This window comes from Nansenia antarctica (assembly GCF_963989245.1).
Source record: "Nansenia antarctica genome assembly, chromosome: 6".
NCBI classification, from domain to species: domain Eukaryota; kingdom Metazoa; phylum Chordata; class Actinopteri; order Argentiniformes; family Microstomatidae; genus Nansenia; species Nansenia antarctica.
The window spans coordinates 39,302,319-39,316,077 of NC_137676.1; the positions used below are offsets into that span (position 1 = coordinate 39,302,319).

The following is a 13,759-nucleotide window of genomic DNA, read 5'->3' on the forward strand; positions in this document are numbered from 1 at the left end:
TGTGCTGGTCTTAGGATGGGGGGAGGAGGCTGCTATTAAGATAGGTATGATGAAAGAGAATAAACAAGTATAAGTAATAATTGTTCATTTGCTATGCATATTCATATTCTTATGTGTGTCTTTAACTTTGATATGCCATGTTTAACAGTGCAATTCTTTTTCTTTTTTCATGAATGCCTTTTTAGATTAAGATTATATTATGTTTTCAGAGCATAAATAACCTTAAGTCTGTTTTATATTGTTTTATGTTTTAATACAGACATAATAATAAACATTTGGGGCCATCATTGTTCCGTAATTCTGATATTACAGTTGAGAACTAAATGCAAATACAATATACAGGCATTCACTTATACACATGTGGTTAAGACTACAGGTATATTATTTTATTCCTGTTGAGCTTGGTGAAAAATATGAACTCTTTTTGTACAAGGTGTGTAGTAGTAAATAAAACCAGTCATAAACCTGAGTGGATTTTGTGTGAGGTCATAAGAGTTGTGTTATATGATGATGTTATATGATTTGGGATATTTGACATTCTCTGCCAAATGTAACAAAGTATTAATTTACTGCACTAACTGTGTGATTAGTCAACATCACTGATTAGGCTAGTCAGACACAAACAAATATGCATTGTTTCTGAAGGTGAATGAATATAACATATTATTTGAATACAATGGTTAATACAACGTTGACATATTCTCAGCAGCTGTATATGGCTCTTGCAAAATTCTCCCTTTAGAATTATATTATGCCAAATTTAAAGTGAGTTGTGTTTAACGATTATAGCAAAGTAACAGCTCAGTATTTTTGATGCCCTGCCATGTTGTTTATGTCTGATGCTCTGCCAATTAATTTATTTCAGATCATATTCCATCAACGTCTCGAAAGGAAAATCCAGGTTTATTCAGATAAATCTCGCGAGAGTTGTGAAAATAAGCCTAGATTTTCCTTTAGTGACGTGGAAGGAATACCCCCCTGCAAACAAGAGTCTGGCGGGTGGGTGGTTCGTGTTCCTGTAAACTGTTTCTCGTCCACTCCACTAGATGGCGGACGTCTCTTTGTGACAAATGCGACTACTGGTCAGTCTGAGAAACATAATCGAAGAAGAGAATTGCGGATATTACGGAAGCTCTTTTTCTTGGCCAAGAGATAAACAAACAATATAGATTTATGATAGAATTCGTCTGTATAACTTATCTGGCGGGATTATTGTGATGCATATTTAATGAATTGCGTTATCGTTTAGAGTCCACGATATTGTATAATATATAATATTAATATATGTGTTTCCAGTAGCTGGCCAGCTAGCAGGCTAACGTTAGTGGATGTTGTTTCTCTTAGTAAGAGAACGAGGGAACGGAGACATGGCATGACCCGGCCAAGGGGTTAGTCAGCCAGCGTATTGCTACTCGCTTTCCTCGGTAAGTTTGGTTGCTATCTTTACTGTTATAATAACACGTACATTTCTACTTGAACAAAGTGAATACCATCGATAGCTAGTTTATAATATAGTGTGCCTGCTGCTAGTGAGCGAGCCAGCTGCCGTCGTGTGGCCACCATGACATGTGCACAGTCAACGTTTTCTTCACTGGTTTATTTTCGTTACCCAGACGTCCAGAACACGTTTTAATGTCTCAGTCGTTGTACCATCGATGTCATGTCGCTAGATTAGAGCGAGATTGAAACCCAAACTTGTACAAACTGCAGTGATATATCTGTCCATGCACCATGGATGGAGACTTGAGTCAGGATGAAACTGTCAAACTCGGTGGATATCTGTCAGTAGTACCTGTCAGCTCGTGAGCTTAGAATTCTAAGGTTCTATCTCCGTTTAGGGCAGTTCAGAGATATTGAGCGTCAAAGTTTTGACATTCCATTCTGTTTTGTGAGATGGAACCTTTGTATTTTAGGAATTACTAACAAAAAAATTTCAACATTTTAAAACTAACACCACACAGGCATTAATAAACACCTAATGGATCTGATTATGTAAAAAACTCAATTTTGACAAAAATGGAGATAGAACCTTATAATTCTAACGTCACGAGCTGTCTGATGCTGCCATCTTCACAGATTCATTCAGAGTTTCAGATGTCAGATAGTGTCATTTATAACTGTAACCCTATTTAAAAAAAGAAAAAAAGAACTGAGTTGTTATTGTTTCACGTTTTTCGCCTCCAGCTTTGTCAGCTGAGGATTTTCGCTCCTTTTGCAATTTTGAGGCCAAGTGATCGAGAATCTCAGCCAGGTTCGACTTGATTGGAATCTCCAAAGCTCTACACGTCGTCATCATGGCGTGGGCTCTGAAGTTACCCCTCACTGATGAGGTGATCGAGTCAGGTCTGGTCCAGGACTTCGATGCCAGTCTCTCTGGTATTGGACAAGAGCTTGGAGCTGGGGCGTACAGTATGAGGTATGGGAATGTCTTCTCTCCATTCTTATCAAATGATTGGGGATGAGACGCTCCTCTGCATTGGTTGTTGTGTTAGAGGTGCAGAAGTAATTGGCCGTTGATAGAGGACACCCCACTATTATGTTCTGTATAGAAGTCTATGGAAAGAGTTAGGCCTTTTAATGTCAGTGCCACAGTGGTCTAAGACATATGGTTGTTTTGTCTTGAGCCTTTACTTATTCCAAGATACATTCCCAGATGCATTGTAGGGGTAGTGGTTAGTGGTGGCCTAGTGGATAGTGAGTTGGACTGGTGATCAGAAGGTCACTTCGGATAAAAGCGTCTACTAAATGGTTGAAATGTGTGTATCAGTTACAATGATGTCTCTCTCTCTCTCTCTCTCTCTCTCTCTCTCTCTCTCTCTCTCTCTCTCTCTATCTCTCCCCTCAGAAATGTGTCTCCTCACTCATGTCAGTGGTCCTTCTTTTAAATATCAGGAGAGTGTGTTTTCAGCTCAACCAGAAGCATCGCCTAAGTAACCTTTGAATAGTGAATCTGTAATGTAGCCTACCGGTAAGTTCTGTGGTGTGCAACACAGCCTGCAAATGGATCTAAATCTTCTGCAGAACCACACTTTTTCCAGTTCAGGATGTGTCCTCCTTCAGTGTGTGATTCACACTGTGTGGTGACAGGCCATCTTTGCCTACTTTCAGTGTTAAGCTAGTGAATTTTACAGGTTGTGTAACTTGTGTTACATTGTTGGTACCGAGACTTAGGCCTAATTCATCGGTAAATGTAGGCCTATGGGTAGTTTGTAACTCCAAAATGTAGTTTAGAATAATTTATGTCAAAGTCCCAAAATGATAGTAGTGTAATGCATCAAATGCATCCTTTCTGGGTATGAGTAATGTAGAATTAACCTTTCCCATGACTTGTCACTGTGTTGTATGTGTGTATGTAAGTGTTTTCATTTGAGGTAGACTGTATCTACCTGTGTCTCAGACATCTCATTCATTCTTCCGAGGTCTTGAACAAGGAGGCCTAACTCTGTCAGACTTGGGATTTGGCTGACTCAGGCACAGTTTGTGTGTTAGTGTTACAGCTCTCTTTCAGACTGCTCTTCTGTTACCTGATGCTGAAGCGCCTGCAAAGTGCTTCATTGTCTATTACATTCTTCTGCTGAGAGGATGGAAGAGATGCCCAGGCTAGATACTAAGGATTGTCTTGCTTCAGTTCTTTTCCATCGTAACCAATGAACTGCAAAGTGAGAGAATGTTATATACAGCCTCTCCTTTTTCCAGTGGTTCCTAGTGATGGATTCATGTTATTTACAGCTACATAGTAGTTAAAACAATATTGATGTATTTAAGGTGCTTACCTTGGAGTTTATTTGAGAAAACTTTACCTGTCGTACGAGTTAATAACCTCACATTTGGGTGAGACGAGGTCTGCAGAGATTCTATTTCAGATGCTATTCACTATCCCAATTTCATGTGGTAGAAAAAAGCCCCTTGCAAACCATTTCAGTTGGTCTCTCCTTCTCTCTTTGTTCACTCTGTCTCCAGCGATGTGCTGGCCCTCCCAATCTTTAAGCAGGAGGAGTCCAACCTGCCCCCTGACAATGAGAACAAGATCCTTCCTTTCCAGTATGTTCTGTGTGCAGCTACGTCACCTGCCGTCAAACTGCATGACGAGACACTCACCTACCTCAACCAAGGTTGGCATCTGAACGACAAATACATCATTGTGATTTGGTGTGAATTTGTTGCTAATGAAAAGGACTAGACCTATCGCTAAGCCATGCCTCCTTTGAAAACTCGGTAAACAAACAACGCTTGCTTAAATTCTTGACTGACAGTGAAGTCTGGGAGTTCTGGGAGTTCAAGTTTCTGATTTACAAGTAAGCAATAGACATGTTTTTTTTTAAAGATGACAAGAATATTTAGTGTAGAAGCTTTTCACCATCAGATATTTGTTGAGCTGTTTGTCTGAGTTTTCTGCCTTTAGTGACTTTTGCTGTGATATGATTGGACAATTTATATTTTGGGGCGTGGCTAGCGATAGGTCTATTGCTAGACAAGAGCAGAGCAACTGTGTGCCTTGAGTTGGGATGGCAACCATATATAACAAAGCTGTGTACTCTAAATGAAGTGTTTTTTGTTTGTTTTGTTTTTAAATTTCAGGACAGTCTTATGAAATTCGAATGCTTGACAATCGGAAAATGGGAGAACTTCCTGAGATCACTGGTAAAATGGTAAAGGTAAGACGGCCAATTTGAAAACACTCATGATTCACCATCCGCATGTGGCTGTGCGTCTCTCTGGACCCTTTCTGGTAAAACCTGTGCCTGTGACATCACAGTAGCCGTAACTGTCAGTAGTGCAGCCACTTCCTGTTCCCTCGGTGATGACGTCCTGTGTGCCCTCAGAGCATCCTCCGTGTGGTGTTTCACGACCGGCGTCTTCAGTACACGGAGCACCAGCAGCTGGAGGGCTGGCGCTGGAACAGGCCCGGAGATCGGATCCTCGACCTGGGTGAGCGCTCAGCACTCTGGGACATGACAGTGTCACCTCAGCACTCTGCCTCTGGGACATGACAGTGTCACCTGGGTGCCTCTGGGACATGACAGTGTCACCCTGCATGGGTGTCTGTATTCATCAGGTAGAGGTGGACTGCTTGCCAGACCGGTATAACCCAGTTGGACTATAATGGTCAGAATAATACACATCTGACCAGGATGTTATGGCTATGTCTTACATGTCTTATGTAAATAGTAAACTGAAATAGCTTCAGTTGATTCAGAGTTTTGTACAGTAGTGTCGTGAAGGTATCGGTAGTTGACGGCAGCCTGCATACATGAAAGAGTACCCACACAATGCTTTTAATAACCTGTCTTGCATTGACCCATTGCAGATATCCCTATGTCAGTTGGCATGGTCGACCCCAGGGCTAACCCTACCCAGCTTAACACTGTGGAGTTCCTGTGGGACCCGTCAAAGAGAACCTCCGTTTTTATCCAGGTAGCATGATGATGCAACTCCCTAATGGCTATTTTTATAATGCTGATAACCTTTCACCATTAGCCCTGTATTTGTCCTGAGATACCAAGGGAATGGAAGAGAATAGGCCAACTTTATTAACGTTATTTAGTAACGTTATTTGGTGGATGTCGAATAATTTGCACTCAAATCTAGAATGTGAGTCTTAGACCATGATTAGAATGTGAATAATAGGGGCGCTTAGGTGGCGTAGCGGACTAAGCGCTGACCATGTAACCGCAGGGTTCCCGGTTCGATTCCGGCCGCGGACATATCCTGCATGTCATCCCTTCTCTCACCCATCCTTCCTGTCAATCTCTACTGTCTCTGTCACAATAAAAATGAAAATATGAGTGGGATTGCCCCACTCAGAAAAAATTACTTTAAAAAAAAAAAAGAATGTGAATAATAATGACAACATACGCGGCCGTGTTAGCCACATTCTGTATTCTTCTGGCTCTTGTTTGAATCTCGAGTTTCAATGTTTTTATATTGAACACAGTTATAATTTTGTCGTCCTGTATAGGTTTCAATTAGACACAGTGGTCACCAGAACTTTTGTTTTAGGTTCACTGCATCAGCACAGAGTTCACCATGCGCAAGCATGGGGGAGAGAAGGGCGTGCCTTTCCGCATCCAGATCGACACGTTCAAAGAGAATGAGGGCGGGGAGTACACCGAGCACCTGCACTCTGCCAGCTGTCAGGTCAAAGTCTTCAAGGTCAGAAGAAAGAGATTTCATCTGGATTGTCATTTGATAGTAGCATTTTAGCTTGATGTGATCCCTGTTCCTGGTGTCCATGATAAATATCCTTACTCCACTTCAACTCACCTGTCGCAGCCTAAAGGTGCAGACAGGAAGCAGAAGACGGACAGAGAGAAGATGGAAAAGAGGGCGCCGCAAGAGAAGGAAAAATACCAGCCCTCCTATGAAACCACCATCCTCACAGAGGTATTAGAGAGGGATGTAGGAAGCACATCTGGAACACTTTCACTGCAACTAGCCTCTGGAGGACATGTTTTGTGAAGAGCCTAGAGTTAAACGCACGCCTTCCAGAATAACAGACATGTCATTCTCTTGCAGTGCTCTCCCTGGCCAGAGATCACCTACGTCAACAACTCACCGTCTCCTGGCTTCAACACCACACACAGCACTTTCCCAGTGGCAGAGGGGTAAGGCATCTGGACATAACGTGAAACCATACTAAACGTGAAACCATACTAAACCACACAACCTCTAAAAGATTCATTCAAATTCATTCATCTTCATAGTACTAGATTTCGTATCATCATCATAAATCTCGTCATTTATATTAGTATAAAATCATACAAGTAAAAGAGGGAGAAAATCTGTATGTCCCTACATTTACACATGTTTTTCAGAAATGGATCACCCAATCACGTGCCAGAGCCAGTTGTCCAGGTGGCAGATGTGAGTATCTCCGATGTGAGCATCTCTGATGTAAGTGCTTATTTAATTACTTTTTAATCATTCAATTGCATAAGTACACTGCACTCACATTGTAATGCAGGGGGTGACTCACTCACCTCATCACTACCAATGTTTAGCACCCATTTGGGAGATGCCACGGAAGCCATTTTGTGCCAGAAAACTTATCACACATCAGCTGTTAATGATGAGGTGAGGACAGAATCATGTCAGTTAGGAAATAGGGCTGCACGATTTGGGGGGAAAAAAATCGAATTGCGATTATTTGGACAGATATTGCAATTGCGATTTAATTTGCGATTATTATTTTTAAAGCGACCCAAAGGAAGTTTTTGTAAAGTGTGGCCATATCTCCGGCTAGGAAGGTCGTATCAACGTGCAGTTTGTTTGTACGTCTTCAGGGGACTTAGAGGCTCCCTCCTCTAGCACCCCCACAGCCCGAGCTACGAGTGAAAGAACTAAACTTACATTGGGTTGCTTTAAAATTGGGTTGCTTTAAAATCAAGCTTCAGATTAAAACATGTGATGGAGCATTACTAACCTGACTCAGGTGGTTTGTTTCACACAACCATCTAGGAAAGCTTAATTGGAAGCTGTTTGGAAAAGGGCAGGTACTTTCAAAAAATACTTGGCAGGTGATTGGATGAATCTGTCTATCACCTTCTATCATGGACTAATTTCAGAGAGCATTACCACATGATACCATCAAACTGTTAACTGCTCTTATGCCATCAAACTGTTCTAATGCAAGGATGAGAACTTAAAAGATATGAATTGGAACAACATATTTATGTATGTTTTTTTTTAAACAGCTGCCATTTTGTTTCTCTCAAGTGTCAAATTTTTTTGAACAATTCCAATATGAAAATAAAATAGGACCTTTCTACAAACAAGGTTATTTAATTATGGCTCAGGAGCAGCATCTAAATATTGCACATACTGCAATCAAGTTAAATAAAGTCATAATAAAAATGTCCAGTAAAAAAGAATAGGTCCTTTCTGTAAACATTGAAATAGATAAAGCTCTTCAACTCGTCGTAATGTATGTAAGTGCACGGCTCGACCGCAGATCGGTTGTTGTTGCATAGTACTCCACATTTTTCAGCTCCGTACGTGCGGGATGGAATCACATGATCTTTTATTGAGCGTTTGGATGAGTTTTTTAAACTCTTCGTTGCTCACAGTGTTAATAGACACCACGTCTTTAGCGAGGTAATGCGTGATGGAATTGGTTATTTCACGGTGCCTTCGTGAGAACAGCCGCAAACGACTCTAAAACACTAGGTTGCTTAACGTTAGACTGGGCTACGGGACTTTCACTTAACTCTCCGTTTCTGACCGTACACTCGTCATAGAGCTGCCTGTGGTACTTTTTCAAGTGCTGATACAGGTTTGTGGTGTTGCCTCTGGATGGAGCGATTGTTCCACGACAGGTCGTGCGCAACACCTGCTTTTGTTGCACATCCTAAACCCGAAATACTTACAACAGAAGTGCTGTTTTTCTTCGGGACTAAATCGTTGCTTCTGGCTCTGCTGAAGCCATTTATCCACCATGAATGTTGCTAGCTACTGAAACGTCTTCACAGATTCACACCTGGGCGTTTCACGTGCAGTGTTGTTGTTCTTGGGTGTGTGCGTTCATTGACGTTGAATCCGACGCGCTGTATAATGTATCCCAAATCGTAGGCTTTGCGATTTGCTAATCGCACCATCTCAAATCGCGATTTCGATTTAAAATCGATTAATTGTGCAGCCCTATTAGGAAACAGGGGTGATTAGGTTTAATGTCTTATCTAACGGACTGGACTCATGCTAAGGATGCCCTTGTTTATCATAGACCCACGGTTCTTACTCTGTGTCCTAATTCTCCACCACTTTCCCTTGAAGTATGCACTCCCCACATGGATTTAAAAGCAAAGGATTAGTGTAAAGGACCATGCATACTCCAATCCTATGCTTTTAAATCTATGTTGGGTACTGACACACATGCACACTTCAGGAAAAAGGATGGAGAATTGGGACACAGTGTTAGCATACTCTCTTTGGTTTTAGTGTCTGTCCAACCCTACTGCCTCATATCTAAAGAGCAGCTATTCACATAGCTTAAGATGATGACACATTGTGGCTGTGCTTCGAGTTTAAATGCTCGTCTTTTGCTTTTGACATTGCTTCAGGTTCTGGTAGGAAAGTGTCTGAAGTGAGAGATTAAACTGAAAGACGGAGGCATAGGACATTAGGGGCTAGAGGTACACTATCCATGGTCATGGTAGTTTTTAAATCCCTTCTCCCATAGATCACATTTGCATGTCGTGAAATTCTGGAAATAATGAACACGACATTAATGTTTTCTATACTGTTTTGCGTTGTATTCATATATGTTTAACATTGTTTATTGGGTCGAATTGGGATACAGGGGAGTGTATGTCTTGTTTATGTCCCACCCCCCATAAACAAGCCATGAAATAAATTTTTGGGGGGGCTTGGGGAGGTTTTGGTACATTAAGATTGTAAGCACCGTCGACATTCTGCCTTTCAGTTGTCGTCACACCTACTTAGAAGAGACAGTGAAAGCAATCAGGTATATATGAATTTATTTGTTGATTTCTAGTATGAATGTTGAATGGTTTTGCCTTTCAAAGCAAAGGTGGGTTAAATATACACATGCTTCTCTGACCAGGCTCCCATCATACTCTCTGTTTGCCTGTGTGTATGTAGAGTGTGTGAATGTGTTGAGAAATGAAACTGCTACTGTATGTGATGGCATATTCATGCTTTGTGTATTTCTGTGCAGAAGTTGTGATTACTTGTGTGAGGTAACTGAAGAAGTAACTGAAGAAGTGACTGAAGAAGAAGTAACTGAAGAAGTGATAGTCTCAGAGCCAACAGAGTCAGAGAACTGTTTAAATCTTTAGCAATTATATTGGATACATTTAAATGGGTTTTGATTGCTCCTTTTATCATGTTATGGGTTGGATTAGTTCAGAAAACTGGTTTATACCTGTATATGACAACCTCACAGTGCATAGATTATTTTTCCGCTTTCAAAACCATTTCAAGGTTAATTAGCAACATATATTTCATGAGATATGTTTGCCTGGTCTTTCTCTCCTCTGGAACAAGCAGAATCTGTTACCCGCAGCCACACCACAGGATGCACAGCAGTGGCTGCATAGAAACCGCTTCTCACCGTTCTGTCGACTCTTCACCAATTTCTCAGGTAAGCCAGTTGGTGACACCACGATGAATATGGATGAATGGATTTGTGTTTTTTCTTTGAAGAATAGATGCATATTCAATTCGTTTCTGGGGCAACTGTATTCATTACACACAGTGGTCATGTCAGTATTGATGAGTTAGGGTTATGGTTCTGTCCATCAGGGGCGGATCTGTTGAAGCTGACCAGGGAAGATGTTATTCAGATCTGTGGACCAGCAGATGGTATTAGGCTCTTCAATGCACTGAAAGGACGGTAGGTCTGCCGACGAGATGTAGAGACGTCATTACGGGACTGGTCAGCTCTCGGCCCGCTGCCTGCTTTGCGCTGACTCAGTGGGGGTGACGACAGAATATGGCGATCATTTTTCAATAATAGTAAATGAAACGACTAGTTAGTGAAATCAAAGTCCTATGTTGCAAAAAGAATGGGCATTTCATATCATCGTGGCCATCCAAGAAACATAATGGCTGACGCACAGACATGTCAATCATGGCTTTTTTTTCTGAATAATAACGTTATCTGTTTCCATCGCATTATTTGTGCTTTCCCGAATAACCTATTCGGATTCGGGTACATCCCTACTGCTGAATACTAAATACATGCTGCTTTATGGAAATGCAGTCATTATCAGTTATTACAGAGTGTAATATTTCTTATGCTAACTAATGTTATCGTGTGTATGTGTGTGTTTGCAGGGTGGTACGTCCCAGGCTGACTGTGTATGTGTGCCAGGAGTCCCAGCAGACACGGGAACAGCAGCAGAAACATGAGAATGGAGACGCTGCCAGCAGCACCTTTTACGGTCAGTGCACTTGTGTGTGTCATAGCATAATGCGTATAGGAATGCATATGTCTTCATTGATATGGGTTTTGTACAGATTTCAGTGCAATTATGAAAAAATTGTATACCCTAAAATATTATTCTTAACATAACAACAGTGTGTGTGAATTTATGAAAATGACTGACAAGAGGTTATTCCCGTCCACTCCTGCCTGTCTGCAGTGTATCACGCCATCTACCTGGAGGAACTGACAGCTGTGGAGCTGACAGAGAAGATCGCTCAGCTATTCAACATCTCACCCAGACAGATCAGTCAGATCTTCAAGCAGGGCCCCACAGGCATCCACGTGCTCGTCAGTGATGAGGTGAGGACTAGGAGGCCAGACACATTCTCAGATTACACCTCGGCTCTATCTCGCCTCGGCATCAGTTTGCTCTTAGGCTGGGGTGGGATGTCTTCTCCCCTGCGCTTCTGACATGGATTCTCCCCCTTCTCACAGATGATTCAGAACTTCCAGGACGAGGTGTGTTTTGTTTTGGACACAATGAAAGGTAGGTTTTTTTGGTTTCCTTATTGCATTTGGTTGTCGGAAAAAATAGGAGATCTTGGAGACATGCAGGTCTGTGGTCGCTATGTACCCATGCACAATGTTGGTGAAGCTACTCTGAAAATGTGTTTAATAGCATACGGTTAGAAGTTGAATTACACTGAAGCTACCCGCGACAGAAATATAGTTCACTAGTTCACTACATACTGTAGGTAGTTAACTTCATCCAAACTACTACATCCAACACAGTTAGTCAGTGAAAGATGACCCCTCCATGTGATACAAAGTGTTTGACTGAAATACTCTGACATCACTGAGAGAGACAACTGGTGAGGTGGAGCAAAGTGGGGAGACCGCAAAAAAGTAATTAACTACTAGAAAGTTTTTTTAATTTAATTCAACTACCACCAATCTGCTGCAAAATGCCGTTAAACTGATAGATATGATAGACCGCATAAAGTAAAACTACTCTCAAATACTGCCCAATGTGCATTACCCATCACCACATAAAACAGGCTCTGTTTCTTTGTCAACAGCTGAGACGAACGATGGCTACCACATCATCTTGAAGTGAAGGTGAAAAGGGGGAAAGCTTAGCCCCAGCACTCTCCTCTAGACCCAACCCTGTCAGCCCCACTAGAGCCTCGGCCCCCTGGTGATCCTGGAATGTGCTGAAGATGACCCCATCGTTTCGCTCGGAGTACACTCAATGGTTCTCTGGAAGTCGCTATGGGAACGTTGGACTGAAGCACCTGGCCCCACTCTGATACCTTATTGTTTTATTCTAAAAGAGTAACTCTTATTTGAGCTGCCATGTTGAGGCAACACTCTGCTCCCCCGCTACAAACTCTCCTAAACAGTTGCGTTTCCTGCTTTGTTGCTCGTGTGTTTGGAAGAGTGAATGGAAGACGGACACCCCCGTCCGTCCGTCACTGTCAGTGTTTCTGCATTAGCTGAGCATCTGGTGTGCCAAAGCTCTGTGCTTCAGAATCAAGTTTGCTGTCCCTTTTATATTTTTAGAATTCAGTCCCTGAATGTATAGTGCATACCCAGTAGTCTCCTCCTTCTCCCGCTGTTCGGCTGCCGCGGTGGATCCGAAGGCGCCCGTTTGTGAGGACTGTGTGGTCATGGTTTGAGCTTCTGAGACAAAGCTCGCGCAGGGAAGAACCCTCACAAAGAAGAACCCTCACAAGGAAGAACCCTCACAGGAAGTGTTTGTCATGAAATGAAAGGACCTCAGCAGCAGCATTAGCAATGAAAACCCCTCCTCCAATGCCGTGGTCCTGTGAAACCCAATTTGTCTGTCAAGTTATTCCAGTGTGCTCTGTTGTTGTTATTTGTGAGAGAACCTCTGTGACGCTTTTTTAGACCTTTGAACACTATCAAGAAAGGCAGTGCAATTTGTGTTTATCATGAAGTGACCTGCCATGGTCTTCTGCTCATTAATCAGAGTGATACTGATGATATCCTGTCTTCATTACTGACCACAATGGAAACACCAGCAACCCAGTCTCTCCCAAGCCATCTTATCTTTTTTACCATCATATTTATCACTACAGTCTCCATAGGACAGGTTTTAGACAATTCTCAAACCTACCATTTTGAGTAGATCATTGTTTAAAACATAATTAGTGGCAAATCATGTTTTACTGTTTTATAACTTATTTTTTTAACAGAGAAAAAATAATTTCTTTTTGGATATTACCACTTCCAAATACTAATACATGTAGTGTGGTTTGCTTAGTCCATGCCAAAACTGCAAGTTGAAAGTCTGAGTTGTTTTCCATCCAGTCTACTGTACTGAATGCGTACAGGATACGGATGCATTGACATTTGGATATTGTTCAACTTTTCCCATTGCCCATCAGAATGATTAAACTACTTACCCATAACATGTTTATTTTCTAAAATCTTTTATTATATGCATTCAGAAAATATTTTCCTTGTTACTCAAGCTTTTGTGAACCCCAGTTGATTGCTGTATAAACGAATTTGTACCTATATGTTTACAATAAGAGAGGCCTGTTTTCCTGCAATTACCTCATGTTCTGTAGTGGCAGTTAGAACAAATGCATCAGGACTGGGTCTGGGATAGTTAACCAGTACACATCTTCTAGCCACTGGCACCACATTCATAGGCTACTGTTGATACTTTTGCATACAGTACATTTGGTCTAGCCTTGTTGGGCTAAGTCAGAGGTATCCATTAATGTATTACAATGAAACAGATGAGATGCATTATGTTCTGGATAAACCTGCATTGAGTTGCTATGGTTACTTTGCCTTTCTGAGAGGACGGAACACCTGAACAAAAAAAGAACCCTCACATAT

General features: G+C 41.7%; 1 protein-coding gene across 1 annotated transcript; it reads left to right on the top strand.

Annotated features, from left to right (window-relative positions):
- The first annotated feature begins 1,155 nt into the window (after positions 1–1,155).
- tfcp2 (transcription factor CP2) lies at positions 1,156–13,311 on the top strand. The gene is made up of 17 exons (XM_080533617.1): positions 1,156–1,424; positions 2,185–2,416; positions 3,961–4,112; positions 4,579–4,655; positions 4,824–4,929; positions 5,309–5,415; positions 6,001–6,153; positions 6,274–6,384; positions 6,517–6,605; positions 6,816–6,894; positions 9,419–9,460; positions 10,006–10,099; positions 10,261–10,351; positions 10,795–10,901; positions 11,103–11,245; positions 11,381–11,432; positions 11,965–13,311. Exons 2-17 carry the CDS (start codon positions 2,295–2,297, stop codon positions 12,000–12,002), a joined length of 1,563 nt encoding a protein of 520 aa, XP_080389743.1. The 5' UTR covers positions 1,156–1,424; positions 2,185–2,294; the 3' UTR covers positions 12,003–13,311.
- The last annotated feature ends 448 nt before the right edge of the window (positions 13,312–13,759 follow it).

Excerpts from the sequence above, each read along its gene's own strand:
- tfcp2 (XM_080533617.1), top strand. The coding sequence starts at position 2,295 with ATGGCGTGGGCTCTGAAGTTACCCCTCACTGATGAGGTGATCGAGTCA. Across the intron at positions 2,417-3,960 it reads GCTGGGGCGTACAGTATGAG|CGATGTGCTGGCCCTCCCAA; the intron begins GTATGGGAATGT and ends CTCTGTCTCCAG. Across the intron at positions 5,416-6,000 it reads GAACCTCCGTTTTTATCCAG|GTTCACTGCATCAGCACAGA; the intron begins GTAGCATGATGA and ends CTTTTGTTTTAG.